This window comes from Neolamprologus brichardi, chromosome 6 (genome assembly GCF_056152115.1).
Source record: "Neolamprologus brichardi isolate AB-2024 chromosome 6, ASM5615211v1, whole genome shotgun sequence".
In the NCBI taxonomy this organism is placed as follows: domain Eukaryota; kingdom Metazoa; phylum Chordata; class Actinopteri; order Cichliformes; family Cichlidae; genus Neolamprologus; species Neolamprologus brichardi.
Genome location: NC_142109.1, coordinates 29532607 through 29550131, shown reverse-complemented (window position 1 = coordinate 29550131; position 17525 = coordinate 29532607). Strand labels below are relative to the sequence as shown.

The window sequence follows — 17525 nt, the reverse complement described above, 5'->3', positions numbered from 1 at the left end:
TTTGTGCACCATCTGTAAACAGAAGTCAACTTCCATCCCCACCAATATGCATTTACTGATCAAAAAAAAAACAAAAACGTGCATAATCCTAAGAATGTACTATAATAATGTAGTGAAGGTCATCTTAACAGGGAAGTAACCAGGTGTACACGCTTCATTAATCATTTGAAAAGTAGGAAACACTTTATTGGTTTGATTTATTTAGGAAAACGCAATAAAAAGAACACGTTGAGGGGGAAAAGGGAAACGAGCAACAATCTGCAGTTAAGTCAACAATGTGCTTATTAATGCTGCGGGACAGCAGAAAGGAAAAGCATGCGTGACAAAATCTGACTCTAGTACAACGATCACACTACAAACGCAATGATTGACTGGTATGACAACTACTGGAGAGAAGAGACACAAACTTCAATGTTGCTTCAGAGAATAAAGCTATAATGTAAAGAATAAATAAAATGTAATGCTAGCCAGAATTTCTCAAACTGAACAAGTGTAGACTAATATAGCGCTCAAGAATGATATGAGCCTGGAATGTGACTATTAATGAATTTATAGCAGACCCGCCCTCTGATCCACATAATACTGAGGCCTCAGTCTAAAGTCGCTTTCATTTTAATCAAATCCTTTAAGTAGATCACATCCTCTGAGGCATTTGTTTGGAATCGAAACACAATACTTGTTTCCCTTATGGTTCATGGTGCAGGTACAGTGGCAGTCTACTTTAGAAAACCCTTGGTAAATTTTGAAGATTTCCTTTTCTATCAGACAATTTAAATTCCACATTTTGGGTGTATTAAAAAGTACAAAACAAATAGAAAATATAAGCCCTTACCTCCTTACACATATGCCCTTGAAACCCCTGCCTCTACGTGATTTCAAGAGTTTTTGAAAAGCCCACAAAGGTAACCTGTGGACGCACAAGTAGCACAAATGAACTCGGTGCTTGTTCAGTTTACTTCCTGGGAGGTGGCAGGCCTGGGGGAGGAGCGGGAGGCGAAGGAAACGGGTACGGCGGTTGCCCCATGAAGCCCATGAGTGGGGGCTGTGGTGGAGCAAATTGCTGAGCCATTAGGGGCTGCAGGCCCCCTGATGGTGGAGGAGGAGCCTGGCCAAACTGACCCTGCGGTTGGCTCGTCTGATCCTGACCTCCGACGCTCCCGGCCTGGCTTCCACTGCGAGAGTTGTAGCTGCCGCCACTTCCGCCGCCACCGCCCCCACTGTTGTAGCTCTGGTACTGATCCGAGCCTGAGTTGTAGTTGTTTCGGTGATCCCGGCTTCGGTCCCTGTAGGAGGAAGAAGAGGAGCGGTCTCCGTCACGGTTGTTGCGATTGTCACGGTTGAAGCCGCTGCGGTTGTCTTTGCCCACGCCGCCGCTGGAGCGCATACGACGATCACACTCTTCCTGGTACATCAGGTTCGGGTTGTTGGAGTTGCTGCCACGGTAACGCATTCTTCCACCTGAAAAACAGCAATTCAACAATTATTCATCATATCTTTTCAGGTAAGAACATACTTAGATTAACACACACAATATACTGGAAAATTCTTGTTTTTTATCCACCAAATCAAAAAAAAAAGGTGAAATAAAGTAAAGTAACTCAATAAAATAGAATATGATAAAGTAAAAAAAAATACAGAGTAATAACTTTGTAAATATAATTAAGCAAAAGAATAGAAGGCCAACCTGTGGTGGCCAATCCATGTGTGAGAACAATGTCCCATGATCCCTGAAGCACACTTTCAGCCTGATAAATCCAGGCATTTTCATGTTAAGAGTACACAAATAGGAAAATATCCATTGTTAGGAAAAACAGGTAATCTGATATATTTAGGTAGTCAACTGACCTCATTTTTAGGAACTTAATATTGCTGAACCTAAATTTGACCACCACAGGAACCCCAGATCGAAACACTAACCCTACAAGCTTATATGAAGACACTAAGCATTATGGGGGCATCGTTTCATGAGGGATTCAATTCAATTTCTTTATTGTCCCACAAGGGGAAATTAGTTTAGCAGCAGGATAAAAATAAACAGAACAATACTATAAAATAATAATAACAATAATAATGATGGAAAGTTCAAGGACAATTATTTGCCATTAAGGAGACAAGACGCAGTACGGATAAAAGAGACCTGGAGTCTTTTAGTCCTCCTCGGAGGTACTCTAAAACGGCGGCCGGAAGGCAACAACTCAAACTCACTGTGAAGTGGATGGTTCACACAGTTAATAATAGAATGAGCCTTTCTAAGCACATTTCTATTGTAAATGGCCAAAAGTCCATCTTGCCAGCGCCCTGAAATTTTGCTAGCAGTTTTTACCAGAAGTCCCAACCGATTCTTATTCTTCACCGTCAGGTTACCAAACCAGGCAGCAATACAAAAGACATCACAGATTCGATAAAACTTCTATAAAACAAGGACAACATCTCAGATGAGACATTAAAAGATCTCATTTTCCTTAAAAAGAACAGTCTTTGTTGAACTTTTTTAGTAGTGGCATCAGCATGAGATTCAAAACACAGTTTATGGTCAAGTACCACACCTAGATATTTATAACTCTCAACTATCCCAATATCGGCAGTTTTAATGATAGTAGGTGATGAGCTATAAGAGGAATTCCTAAAATCAATAATCATGTCTTTAGTTTTTGACACATTAAGTGAAAGGAAGGACTCATCACACCAATTCACAAAATCATCTACAACCTGTCCATGGCCTGACTCGTCCCCCACTAGAAGATGCCTTCTTTCCAGTTAGCATCACTGACGAGTGGTTTCCTTAAGGCCACACAGGTGTTTCACCCCAATCTTATGAGTTTACTGTGAGTTCTACTGATAATATTTAACAATCTGAAACGTTTAAGTTATCACTGATGGTCATCATTCAAGATTGTTTTCTTATTTCTTCCTCAAACACCGTGGTTCACCATTGCTTCCATGTGAAACATATTAATCACTGCAGTAGTTATTCAATAGAACATTCTTAACTGTTTGCTTATTTAAATCTAGGCAGTGACTTTCCTTGACCAAGCTGTGTGTGACATTTTTCAGTAGTGTTTCCTGCACTACAATAAGGCTAGTCAACTGTCACTGACCATACTGAACAGGTACCTGTGTTGCTCTATTGCCTTACATATTAAAACTTAAACAGCAGCCTAGAACCAAAGGTGTAAAAATATGTAAAGGACAATCAGGACAAACAGATTCACAGGGAAGAAATACGTTTTAAGACTGATTTCAGTACTAGGAGTCTAAAACAGAGTACCAAAACTCATTAATCATCATTAAATGATAAAAAATAGCACTTTCTGTTGTATGATAAATATTTATGGATAGCCTTTTTACACACAAAATTTGTGTGATTTGACTGAGGTTTAAGAGCGTGACAGAGTCCTTCTTACCGCCGCCTCCTCCACGGCCCGAGTCCACAAGCTGAAGTAATTTAGGATTGATGGCTTGGTGTGCCTCCTCCAGCACCCGGACAAGGTCTCGTGCCTGTCGCAGGTTTCCTGGGGTGAAGAAGGTGTAAGCAGTGCCCTTGTTGGTACTGCGAGCTGTACGCCCAATACGATGGACATAATCCTCAGAGGAGCTTGGATAGTCATAGTTGATGACGAACTTGACATCCTCCACATCTTTTGAATTAAAACCAATATTAGAGGAAGGGAGAAAGTAAATACATGAGAATCTCAAGATCAGGACTTCTGGAGAAAAAAGTTAATTTTATTTTAGCCCAAATATATGATTACAACTAAATATCTTCCAAATGCATTATTAGGAGAATTTCTAAACGAATAACTTACCTGCTTATTTAGACATCATGCAAAAATCCAAACGACATTCAAAAAGAACTGAAAAGTAGCTTTTTGTGCTCAGCAGATATAAAGTGAGCATGGCATTCAGCTGAAATCATGATTTGGATTTGTAATCTTCACATTAATGTGACTGCTGCTCAGAATGTGCGAGGACAACGAGTCTGTTTCTCATTACAGAAGATGTGGGGCTCTGACAGCACTGCTGATCAATAAGTCTCCCTTCTCCCCTCGATCGTGACAGAGGGAAGCCACTTAATTAACCATTACCTACTACATAGGAATAATAATGTACCGTGATTGAATGCTACTGATTTTAATGAGCACTAAGGCAGTACCTGAATGTATGGTGAGCTCGTGGAGGAGTTAGGACAAAGGGGTGGTGAGGTACTTACCCCCTTCATGTTGTGTTTACAAAGGTAGTCAGTCCCCCCTGATCAGTCCTGGTTCACGAGGAGGGGCTGAGGGAGAGGGAGACGGGATTCCTCCCTCACCTTCTGCTCACACCAGCAACGTCAGACGGGAGCAGAACCGTTAAATCTCCAGAGACACACCCAGCTACGCAAACGCACACACGTATACACAAACACACACACACACAACGGGTGGTTCTGTTGCTCTCTCGCCGCATTGCAGGGCCCTCCTCAGACCCTGGCCAGGACTGGATCCAGACGAGCCCGTCTAACTCTCTCTCTCCTGTCTGTCTGCTTTTTGGGACGGACCGATGGGCAGACATACAGGAACCTCAGGCTGCTCCCAAGGAAGGCTCGTTGGATTTACAAACTCTGACAATACTGGGCAGGGGGGATCTTTTTTTAGTCGAATAAGAGGGGCTGTAATCCCTCTAAAACTAGCGAAGCTTCTATTTTAACGTGAATGAGGGGGCAGTGACAGCAGCGCAGATTGTTACAGCTGCCATGTGCTGCCAAACCCTGAGAGGAGAAGAGGGGAAAAGAGAACAAGGATTCGGTCATGGGGATTTTGGAAAAATTAAGACACTTTCACTTATCCCCCCTTCTCAAGATTATCCTGTCAACAAGTGGATCTGAGAAAATTCATCTGTCTTTATTCTACACATATGCATCTGCAAAACATAGCAAACTTTAACATTTTTGCAGAATAAAGGGACAACTACACAATTTATCGTTTAACGCTTAGATTTAAAAAAAAGTGCAATATGTGCGACATCCTTAGTAAATTTGTCCTGACACCACAAAGGAGACATAAGAAAAGGTGCACAGGAGCATCTGTCCCACACACCCCTCCTTTCAGGCAGCGTGCCAAAGAGCCCCGTTTGAAGGAAGCCTTTAAACTGCAGTAACAAGAAACAGACTATAAACCCAGTGGACCAGAGGGCCTGCAGCCTCCATACTGGACAAAATGGTCCGTTAGACTGTCACATTATTACAGTAAGTAAGTACAGTACACACTGTATAATACGAAATTACTGGTGTATTAATCTCCTGTAACTAATGTGCTAATGTCCTGTTTAACCGAGAGACCACATTAATAGGTTAAAACCAGAACCAGAAGTGTTATTAGTTTTGTATTTAACTTTTTTTTTAGATTTTAGTATGGACTTACTCATTGCAGGTTTTTTTTGATAACTTTTAGTTGTAGTTAATTTTTTATTATTTTAAGCTTTAGCTTTACAAGTTTTTTTTAAGTATTATAATATGGAGTGTAATTTTCAAAAAGAAGAAGACGCTTCTTCCTGGTACACAGTGACATAAGTATGACATAAATACCCTATATCTCAATAGAAATCTGTACCAATACCGGCTGTATTGGTAAATTTCGGCCAACCTGAGAAATACTAAAACTAAAGACATTTCTTGGATATTTTTATTTTGTTTTGTTTATGTGCAAAATATAGTTTCAGTTAACCTTTTTCAAGAGTTTTATTTCAGTTAACTACACTTTAGCTTTTATTTTATTCATTTACTATAATGACGCTGACTCATAATAGAAACATAATTAAAATGAATTTTTAAAAATCTATTAACCTTAATTTTTTAAATGCAAAAATGTTAACAGATCAAATGACATACTTGTGATCTTCCACTAGAATTAAGTACATGTACTGAAAGGCAAACAATGAGTTTTTGCAAAATATTGTAGCCTTTTTTTTATTTTTATAGCAGATGTGTACTTAGTGTATTTAAGTGTTATTTTGTAATTATTGTTGACCCAAATTAATACATTCCTAATAACAAAAAACTGACATAAAACCACCTGAGTGTAATTGTTGGAGGACAATTCTGCAAGAAAATGTATATTTTGTGTTTTGATTTATATCTGCCAATTGCAAGAAAGGTTGATCTCCAGCTGTCCACTTACAGACAATCTACTGGCCTACTTGTAAAGATATTTAGCAGAACAGAGGTCACTTTAATAGGAACCCACCAACTATAACCGTGTTATTCTTTTATGTATATATTATTTAAAAGTTATTTCTGAAAAAAAATATATTTAAAAAAACAAATCACAATGACACAGTGATACAGAATTACATGAGATATTATGAATTATTAAGATAGTGAGATATTATGAGCTATTGTGTGGTGAGACATACCCAGACCACGAGAGGCAACATCAGTGGCAATCAGAATGGGGGCTTTGCCACTCCGAAATTCTGTGGAATAAAATCAAACAACAACAGAAGAGGATCATTTTGTAAAATACTGGTAACAGATGAATGGGAGGAAAATAACCCACAACAAAGACAAGACAGAAGGTGGCACCACTTTATCCTCACCTGTAAGTACCCAGTCTCTTTCAGGCTGGCTCTTGTCTCCGTGAATGCACATGGCCGGCCACCTAGAAAACAAAAAGTAGCAAGATTACTCCACCTTCAGTATTTTAATGTTCAATATTTCTCCTAGAAATACTTTGTAATTATCACAAGAGAGAGTAGCTCCTCACCCATCACGCCTCATCCTCCGTGTAAGATCATCACAGCGTTTCTTAGTCTCCACAAAGATGATGGTTTTGTTCTCTTTTTCAGCCATTATCTCCTCCATCAGCTGAATGAGTCTGCCAACAAAGAAAGAGCTCAAATTAGACCTATAATGAAAGATTACAACATGCTATTTTACTGTAGTCATATTTTTGTTTCTTACTTGTCGTCCTTTTCAGTCTCCATGCAGACATCGACTATTTGCAGGATGTTGTGGTTGGCGCTGAGCTCAAGGGCTCCGATATTGATTTGGATGTAGTCCCTCAGGAAGTCCTCAGCCAGCTGCCGAACCTCTTTTGGCCACGTTGCACTCCACATCAGAGTCTGTCTGTCAGGCTAAGAGACAGAGAAGGAAATAGATTTTAACTGAAAAACACTTCCACGATAGGTTTTTATCCACAATCTTAATAGTAAACCAGCCCTCAGCCTTACCCGAATTTGTTCTACTATCTTGCGAATCTGCGGTTCAAAGCCCATGTCCAACATGCGGTCAGCCTCATCCAGCACTAAGTAGGTGCAGCGGCGCAGGTTGGTCTTCCCTGCCTCTAAGAAATCAATGAGGCGACCAGGTGTGGCAATGCAAATCTCAACCCCTAGAGTCAAGAAGACCAGAAAAAACAATACACATCTTGAAAGGTGCTCAGGCAAAGTGCGCCTTATAACAGTTTTCAATAATCCACTGCATGTCCTTATCTACACCCAACCATACCTCGTTCAAGGTCTCGAATCTGTGGTCCTTTTGGAGCTCCACCATAGACACAGGTGCTTTTGATACGGGAAGACTTCCCATAGTCATAAGCGACCTGTTGTACCTGCTGAGCCAACTCTCTGGTTGGGGCAAGTACCAAACACTACGAAGAGATGAGGATAATAAATAAGGAAGGTTACAGAATGACAGGAGACCTGCACTAAGATCATGATTTAAATAAAATCTGTATTATATTATGGTATTATATTACACATTAAGTTTAAACTTACAATTGGACCATCTCCCCTCTCCAGATAGGGTTGGTGGTTGATGTGTACAATAGCTGGAAGAAGGTACTGCAGGAAAAATTGTAAAAAAATTAGTAAAACCAACTAATGCCCATTTGAAAGTCTTTTGGTATAAGTATAACAATGATTTTCTTCCTACTTCTGCAGTTAACCTAGCAACATGTGCTACATACAGAAATTATTATTGACTTTTAAATAAAGCATTAAAAATTCTGTCATGGTCCCAAATGATGAAGGATTCTCACAGCCAGTGTCTTTCCCGATCCAGTCTGTGCAATCCCCACCATGTCCCTGCCACTCAGGGCCGCAGGAAAACCCTGGGACTGGATTGCTGTGGGCTCCTTGAAGTTCTGCTGCATCAGCACATCCATCACGTACTCTGTCAGGAAAATGAGGGAGACAATCAACAAAAAGCTGTGCAGATGTTTTGATCTTCTTTGTTTCCTTTCATCAGAAGAATTGTTTGTTTAAATATACCTGCAGTATGTGTAAGAAACATTTTGATAATGGCTTTAAAACAAATTTATGAGATTTTATAGTCACTGGATGTTTGAGTTTGTGAAAGAAAAAATTACTAAAACTAATGCTTTGCTAATGTTTTATACAAATGATCTGTGCCAGCATCATAGTTTATGCAATGTATTTTTTACTGACGAGGAAACTGCGCGTGGTGAAAAGCGGTGACAGGCTTTGGACAGCCGGACCCTCTGATTGTGATCTCCTTTCTTTTGCGGAAGTCTTCCACTTCATACTATACATAACAAGAAAAGAAGGGGAAAAACATACATCAGGGGATGGTGTGTAAATTGGTCACATTTTTCAGAGTATGTTCTAAAGTTTTACCAAAGAATTACAATTTTTGCTGCTTTTATTGTATGTTTCCACTTTTTCTCACACAAGCAAAAGCACTATTTGAAACAGAACTTATTACCAAAAATACCCTCCAAAAATAAGGTCAATCACGTTTTCATATTACTGATGTAGAAGAAAAACAGTAAACATTTACCTGATTCACGCGTTGCACCTCAAGATGTTCAGTGTAGAAGTTCTTCTCAAATTTTGGCAGCTCATCCAGATTCCACCTCTTCTTTCGAAGACGCTCCCCTGGATTCCCAAACTTCATTGGTGGAGGTCCACCGCGACCGCTCATGGGCCCAAACCGTGGCCTGAGAAATAAGAGCAATGAGATAAAGAGCACAGAAGACTCAGAACCGCAAGCTGCAGCAAAGCATTGACAGTTGAGCTAATGCTGCAATTATGATCCTGACCAAAATATGTATCGCTTACTGAAAATGCATGTAACAACACTGTAATTTTATTATAATCATCAAGTCTACAGTGCCAATCCTATATTAGTCCACAAAAACTGTAGGACTTTAACTCCTCTACACCAGTCAATAAATGCTCTGTTGTGCTTTGTTTACATAACCTAAAGCTTTAGGGTTATTTTAAGATAGTTATAATACCTTTAATCCTTTACAGAAATTATGTAATGACTGCAGCAGATATAAACCTAGGGTTATAATGTTCAGTTAAGTTCAGATGTCTATACATCACCGAAGGTGTGCTAGTAAGTGTAGTGTGATGACACAACGATTACTTATGTACACCGGTAGAAGTAACAAACCCCAACACTTTACCTTTACAATTTCCTAAGTAATAAAATTTAATGTTAAAAATACCAGGTAGCCCTAAGTTGTACTGATATTTAAACAGCAGATACTGGCGACCTGAACTTTATTATTCGTTTAAGCCTGCTGAAGCTCAAAAGCTCTCCAATCTGATTGACTGTTTAACCAACATTAAACAATGGTTGAACAATAACTGCTTACAGCTAAACCCAGACAAAACAGAAACTTTGATTATTGCACCAGGCAGTGCAATACCTGATATTAAACGGCGACTGGGTGACTTAGGTTCCTCCCAGAAACATAACCTTAGAAACTTGGGTGTCATTTTTGATGAAGCTTTTTCTTTGGAGGGACATCTAAATCAGACAGTAAGAACCTGCTTTTTTCACCTGAGGAACATTTCTAAACTTAGATCCATCGTGTCAACAAGTGAACTCGAGATGATAATACATGCTTTTATCTCTACAAGACTTGACTACTGTAACAGCCTGTTTACTTGTCTAAACATGAAAGGGCTATCCCGCCTACAGGTTGTTCAAAACTCTGCAGCGAGGCTACTGACCCGCTCGAACAAGGGTGCTCATATGACCCCTGTGTTAAAGTCGCTGCACTGGCTACCAATCAGATTCAGGTTCCATTTTAAAATTCTAGTTTTAACTTTTAGAGCATTACAGAGACAGGCACCCCCCTACATTGCTGATCTGATTCATACACACACCTCCACTCGTAACCTGAGGTCAGCAAACCAAAATCTTTTAGTGGTCCCCCACACTCGTTTTAAAACCCGAGGGGACCGATCTTTCCAAGCTGTTGCACCCAGATTGTGGAATGCACTTCCCCTATTTCTACGGGGTTTGGACTCAGTGGAGACCTTCAAAAAGCAGCTAAAGACATTTTTATTTCAAAAAGCTTTTAATTAGACCAGGGTTTTCATGGTGTATTTTATGACTGTATTATGTTTTTACCTTGTAAAGCACTTTGTGACATATGTCTGTGAAAGGTGCTATATAAATAAAGTTTACTACTACTACTTACTTTATCATAATTTATTATGAAATTATCATAATTTCCCTCGGGATCAATAAAGTATTCTGATTCTGATCCTGGCATCAATTCAACACCATTTTTAAGCAACTGTTGCATTTGTACTGCTGCAAATGTACTATAACCCTCGACTCTGTGCAATCATTAATAATGAAGTAAAAATAAATAAATAAATAACAACAATAATAATAATAGTAATAATAACAATAATAATAATAATAATAATAATGGAGTAACAATAAAATTAAGAAAATATTGAGGAAGTCTAGGCTTTATGGGTTTGTGGGTTTAATTAAAAAAAAACAGGGCCTCAGGTCGAACTTCCTCCCAAGTCCAGGTCTGTAAAGCTAATTGTGTGTCAAATATGTTGCTTTCACATATAAACTAAAAACTCACCTGTCTCGTCCACGGTCCCTGTCTCTGTCTCCATAAGATGAACCCCCTCTCATTTTTTCCCGTTCTGTTGTGTTTGTTATGCTAGCTTTGACGTCGGAGAGTGGTTTGTTTTCGTTTCGCTCGGCGATTGGCGGCAAAATAAGCGCAATTTACGAGAACAACGACAAGAACGTCGCAACCTTCCGTTATTTTTCTATTAGACGATAATTACGCGTAAATATCGGGATTATTACACAATTATTGTGTACGTCACGTAGCTAAACGGCTAGCTCGCTCCTTTCCTCCCTGCCCTCTTTCCCGACGTGACTTCAGCTAGTAAGTTTACGTAGCCTCGTCTAAAACGAACCTTTACTACGTACGCATATTCACTAGCCGCAATGGTGAATATGATAAGTGTAAACAATGCGCTTTTTATCGCTGTGTGGTGTCAAAACCTTGGGCCCTATTTCACGGTGAAAAGGCAAAGTGAGATAGAGGGACCTTAAAATGATCTCCACAAAGAAGTTAAAAAAGCTCTATGTTGACACAAATCTCATACTTTTAACGAAGAACATAAGGAATCTCTAACTCAGCAGTAGGGGGCGCTAATGCTTCACCTGGAGCATCCGACTGTGAAGCGACGAAGAAAAGTCTTCCAGGAAGTTCAAGCAGATGGGTGGAACCAATGACTGTACTGAGTAATGACTTTAGCATGTGATATTTAAAGATAGTAATATGAAGTTTTTGCTCTTCGTGACAACCACTGTAAAGTTCACATAGCCTGAAGAAATGCCTTTGTTCATTCAAAATAAACCGCTTGACCGCATAAGATCGACAGCGGACCTGTTCGACAAAAATCCACATTTACAGGTTTGTTTTTGCAAAAGTGTGGCTGCTATAGTTAGCTCCTCCTTTTAATTTAATAGGAATTGTCTGTATATCGTTATGCTAACAAAATCGCAGTTGATAATTTAATAACATAGCAGATTTAACTGTCTCTAAAGTAACCAAGTAAGTGTCAGTGGTTGTAAATCTGTGCATGAAGCAAAAAACCAAACCTAATAAGTTACACAGGAATGATTTCTAGAACTGCACTACGACTACGTTTCAGGTACCTTAAATATAGATTTCGTTTATAGCTATAGATATCCAATGTGGACTAATAACGAACATGAAAAAGATCCAAACCCTCAATAACAGTAACATCCACATAAACAAATACTTTACACATAAATGTCGCTTTGCCAAATCCCAATTCCATCCCAAATCCTCGAGATGGGTAGGATACCTGTGCTTAGCTCAGAATAAGATTCATTCAAGCCTTCTTACTTTGTTCCTTTATTTTGATAATCTAGTCTTCAAATCTTCTTTAACTGTATGTCAGTTAGTTGTTTTTTGTTTTTGTTTTTTAGTAAGGGGAAGTTGAAAGATAAATAAAATAACAAGATAAATGAAAAAATAATATTCACTGCGTTTATTGCACTGGTCTCATTTCAGCTCAGTGAGAGAGTCTTCACTGCACCTTGCTTTTGTTTATGGTCACACTATTGTGTCTCTCAGTCATACTGTGAGAGTGGAGCAGACAGTGAGAGGAAAAGTGAAATAATATTAAGCTGCTGAAAATTGCAAATTGTTGCAGGAAGTGCAATAAAACTACCCAACTAAAGTTTCACCGAACATAACTACTAGTAACCCCCTGTAAACCTGCTGGCCCGCATCCCGTCGTCCCCAATAATTGATCCAGCTTTACTAGTCAGGGTCAGAACAAATATCCGAGTCAAATACTAAATCAGTTTGTGTTGTTTTCTTTTTTTTATCACTTTGAACCATTTAACTATTTTGCTTTCATGTCACAGGAAAAGGCAAAAGCATTTCGGTCTAAGCCGCTTGTTGATGTTGATCCAAAGTGCCTCCTGTATGTCCATCAGAGGGAGTTTGCTGCAACAACACCAGCAGACAGTGAGTAAAACAAAATACTGGAAACAGATGATCTCATCGCAAGGCTGTATACACACTGATACATAAGACTTTTATTATGTCTACACGTTACCCTCACACAGCTTTGATCTTTTAGGGCCCACATAACAGAGATGGGTGGAGATGCTGTTGAACCAGTTTTAGCTTGAAAACTCAAGGGTTATGTTTTGGGCTGGATAGGCAGACACAGAGGCTACTGAAAAAGAAGACATAGACATTTTCACTTCCCATTTTTGTCATATCAGTTACAAAAATGAAGCTAACTAAGCTCTCACACATTTTGTAATTTTACTCCGCTTGTGTCTGCACTTTACTTTAATTGCCAAAGCATTAAAGTGATGGATGGATAACGTGCCTGGTACCCACTCTAATATGTAGCAGTATGTGGAATAAATCCCAGTCTATGTTTTCTGCCTTATATTCATGAATTACTTTCAGTGACAGTTCCACCTCATCATCAAGCTAGGTAAAGAAATCTTTGGGGATACTTTTTGCCATTGCTGCTCAACCTCAAGTGTGAAAACTCTTGGCTCCATCATGTTGATTGGTTGCTTTAAAGGAAAAAAATATTTTCCCATGAAAAACTGAATGAATGCATCTCCTGCAGGCTGGTGTCACATCACAGCTTTAAGTCTGCATGCTTTTACTGATGCTGAACAACAAGTAAAACTTGTTGTTCTACAAGGCATTCAGCCAACAACAGAAACCTTAGCAGTGTGTGATGAAGTCTGACCACTGAATAGCTTTTGGATCAAGAATTGTTCTAAGCGTCACTCTGCTTTTATTTATTTATTTATTTATGGACTATTTGGTATAAAATTCAGCACTTCAGCATGTTTATTTGGTCTTCCAGATCATGTGCTGCACTGTAACAGTAACATGCTTTGTTGTCTTATTTTTAACAGAATGCGTTTCAGTCATTGGATCTGATGATGCCACAACCTGCCATTTGGTTGTGCTGCGGCACACTGGTGAGAAATCCTTTACCACATTTGGGGCGATCGTGGCTCAAGAGTTGGCAGTTCGTCTTGTAATCGGAAGGTTGCCGGTTTGAGCCCCGGCTCCAACAGTCTCGGTCGTTGTGTCCTTGGGCAAGACACTTCACCTGTTGCCTACTGGTGGTGGTCAGACGGCCCAGTGGCGCCAGTGTCTGGCAGCCTCGCCTCTGTCAGTGTGCCCCAGGGCGACTGTGGCTACAATGTAGCTTGCCATCATCAGTGTGTGAATGTGTGTGTGAATGGGTGGATGACTGAACGTGTAAAGCGCTTTGGGGTCCTTAAGGACTAGTAAAGCGCTATACAAATATAGGCCATTTACCATTTGTGCTAAGGCATTATAAAAGGAAACTGTATTTTGAATTTGTGGTTAACAATTACGTTTCATTATTTCTTAGGAAGTGGAGCAGTTTGTCTAGGTCATTGTGACGGTTCCAGCACTTGGTCTGAAGTACCACTCCTCGTGAAAGCGGTGACATCACTGAGTGATGCTTGTAAGGAGGGCAGGTATGACACACACATAAAAAAGCAGTAAAATTCCAGATTATTCAACTAATTAATTAATTAATTTACATTTCTCCTCTCCTTTCCAATATGCAGACTTGAGCTCCATCTTGTCGGGGGATTCAATGACGACTCAAAAACATCCCATAACCTCAGCCTTGATATACTGGGTATAACCTTACAAATTTACTTCATGTTGCACTGCAGTGTAACGCAGCAGCAGACCTTGCATAACTTAAATGGCTTTTTATCACTTCACAGCAGCGTTCCAGGTACAGAAGGAGGATATTCATCTGGAAACATGCTGCATCACAGGTAACTTTGATGTTTGTTTTAACTGTTGAAGACTGTTTAGATACACCTGTCAAAACAAAACCTTTGCTCTAATCGTGCCTTCGATTCGCTGTTGTAGAAATGAACGATGTGGTTGTTAATGGAACTCACAGACCTGTAGTATATGGAATTGGTAAGTGATACCGTTACAGAACAGGATCCAGTGCTTTCGTGGTATTCAGCCTTTAATATGTTGTGACTTTGTTTCTGAACAGGTGTAGATGTTAAAACAGGGGACGTTTACCCCGCCTCCTTCCCTCATAAAGGCCCTGCGGAGGAGCTGCGATCAGCACGGACCTTCACGGGAGGAGAGGTGCTCTGCAAACATGACATGATGTGATTTTTTTGAGAGTAAAATGCATGTTTGGCTATACACAATTTTCAGTTGTCTACCTCATATTTAATCAATCTGTTAATTTTTAAAGAGATCCTCAGATTACATCATCACTGATTTTTTTTTCTGACTTCCAGTACTTACTGAAGTGACTTGAAAATGTTTTCACAAGTCTGTGTTTTAATGGATAACAGATCTGGGATCTTGAAATTGTTGTTATTTTTATGTTTAGTTTTTGTTTTTTGCTGGCAAAAAACTAAAACATACCAATTAAAATAATCATCCCTTGCAGATGGTTAACATATATGACTCGAGTCGGGGACTTTTTCAAATCGGCCCATGCACATGGTCTCAGAATCTGGATATTGCCTTCTGGTTGTCACAGAATGATGACACAATTTTAAAGGTAACATTATTGGAAGTTATTGTCTTTGGTTGTTAACCAATGACAAGAAGCTTTTTTTGTGAGTATATAAAACAGACTATGACTTTGGTATTTCGTCCTCTTATTTAGTACCTGTCCACCTCTCCGAGGGCCGAGCCACCGCACTTTGTCCAGCATATGAAGTCCACTATTCAATTCCTTTTAGACCACCCCAACTCTGAAAGCCTGTTTCCAGGGGGTCAACCACAGTTCTACCACAGGACGGAGACTGGGGACTGGGAGAGGGTTGTCCAGTCATAGAGTCCAACTCTTTTCTCGCTGAACCTTAACCCAGTAGCTGACTTTTTTTGTCTCTCAGCTCAGTGGGATGCACTGTGACCCTCTCACCTGATTTCTGTTCTGTGTTTATTGTGTCTTAAAATGGAGTTTACTTTACTTGAACATGTATCTGTTGAAATTGCTTTCCTGACTCATCTGGCTGGTCCAGTGGAATGAGTAGAGGCAGTGTCTTTGTTCGTGCCTCTAATAGTTTTTCTCACTTTCAGGACTTCATACGAAGTGTGCTGTACTGCAGCAAGTTCAGGATAAGGTCCTACTGCTTCTTTGTTTTCCCTTTTTAAAGGAAATCATTTACAGTGTCTCACCAGGTGTCCCAAGTGCTGACCTTTTCCACATTATGGGTTCAGTATTAGTCAAGTGTTAGAATCAGTTTCAGATGTGACACAGCTCTGATTGATTACCTCCTCTCCCAAAGCCAGAAGACAGTAGACATATAAAAGTTAAGAAATTAATGTGCAGCAACAATTTCTATCATGTATTTTGATGAACAATTAAATTCTTCATTGTGTAATAGTTCAAGTTTATTTTTTGACTAAAAACACATCTACCGTGTAAAAGATATTTTATCATAAGCTATATTCTTTTGCAGACCTGGCTAAGAATGTTTGTTTTACAAACTGCATGTGTACATTTGTATGGTAATCTGCAGTGTGGATGTTATGGATTGTTTTTTTTAATTAAAGAAAATGCGGTTTTACTAGTTTTGCCTGATAAAAATTTCATTCATGGCCTTTTCATCAGTTGTGTTTTAAGGTGCTTGATAAATTCAGTGTAAATTGTTGGAACTTGTGAACATGCTGTATTTGTTGAGAAATAAAGGTGAATGAGGAAATCTGTTTTGAATGCTCGCATTGTTCAGATTGAAAAATACATTTTTGGTTGATAATTTGCAACAGTTTGCTCAAATGCCATTTGTAAAAAGTGTCAATGTGTTTTATTAGATAAAATGTGTGTGTCTGTGCTCTAGATGCAAATCAGTACATTCTATTATAATTTTAAAACCTAGAAATCCCTACATGACCAGGTTCCTGCTCCTACAAATCTTCTGAGACATAAATTCCAGCAGTCGGCGCCTCTATTCATCGGATCAGGGCCTTTTTCTGTGATCTAATTTTGAATCCAGAGCAGATCACGTTTTGGAGGTGTTGGCATCTAAACTTTGGAAAGGCATTCTTCCTTCAGTCAGGTAACTTAAATCAATGCTTCATTTTCATTTTAAATTAGCTTTTCCTGCAACATACACAGTAGGTTCTTTGTAAGTATGCCTGTGTGAGTGCATGTACTTATGCTTGAATGTGTGTTTGTGTGTACTTTATGCCTAGGTGTGTACTGTGTGCTGGGTTATGTGCAGTGCTTAGGTTTTTATTTATTTATTTATTTTGAGGGGGTGGGGGGTATCCTAAATGCTCCTTATTAGTGGCTTCAAATGTGCTATACCGACTAAACTGTTACTGTCAGAAGAACTGATGAGGTGGCTGCAGTTAAACCTTTACTCAAAAAGCCATCTCTAGACCCAGCAGTCTTAGCTAATTATAGGCCAATCTCCAACCTTCCTTTCATATCAAAAATCCTTGAAAGAGTAGTTGTCAAACAGCTAACAGATCATCTGCAGAGGAATGGCTTATTTGAAGAGTTTCAGTCAGGTTTCAGAGCTCATCACAGCACAGAAACAGCTTTAGTGAAGGTTACAAATGATCTTCTTATAGCCTCTGACAGTGGACTCATCTCTGTGCTTGTCCTGCTAGACCTTAGTGCAGCATTCGATACTGTTGACCATAATATCCTATTAGAGCGATTAGAACATGCTGTAGGTATTACAGGTACTTCACTGCAGTGGT

General features: G+C 39.4%; 2 protein-coding genes across 2 annotated transcripts; one reads left to right on the top strand and one right to left on the bottom strand.

Moving 5' to 3' along the window:
- Positions 1 to 157: 157 nt before the first annotated feature.
- On the bottom strand, positions 158 to 11184 carry LOC102799025 (putative ATP-dependent RNA helicase DDX17). The gene is made up of 13 exons (XM_087842061.1): positions 10842 to 11184; positions 8777 to 8936; positions 8425 to 8521; positions 8016 to 8149; positions 7753 to 7818; positions 7484 to 7625; positions 7207 to 7367; positions 6938 to 7110; positions 6741 to 6851; positions 6574 to 6635; positions 6391 to 6450; positions 3405 to 3638; positions 158 to 1458 (listed from the first exon to the last, which is right to left on the bottom strand). Exons 1-13 carry the CDS (start codon positions 10892 to 10894, stop codon positions 953 to 955), a joined length of 1959 nt encoding a protein of 652 aa, XP_087698187.1. The 5' UTR covers positions 10895 to 11184; the 3' UTR covers positions 158 to 952.
- Positions 11185 to 11484: 300 nt separating this feature from the next.
- ntan1 (N-terminal asparagine amidase) lies at positions 11485 to 16512 on the top strand. The gene is made up of 10 exons (XM_006790624.3): positions 11485 to 11690; positions 12677 to 12779; positions 13703 to 13768; positions 14191 to 14299; positions 14393 to 14466; positions 14558 to 14611; positions 14709 to 14762; positions 14845 to 14942; positions 15256 to 15369; positions 15478 to 16512. The coding sequence occupies exons 1-10, from the start codon at positions 11610 to 11612 to the stop codon at positions 15646 to 15648; spliced, it is 924 nt and encodes a 307-aa protein (XP_006790687.2). The 5' UTR covers positions 11485 to 11609; the 3' UTR covers positions 15649 to 16512.
- The last annotated feature ends 1013 nt before the right edge of the window (positions 16513 to 17525 follow it).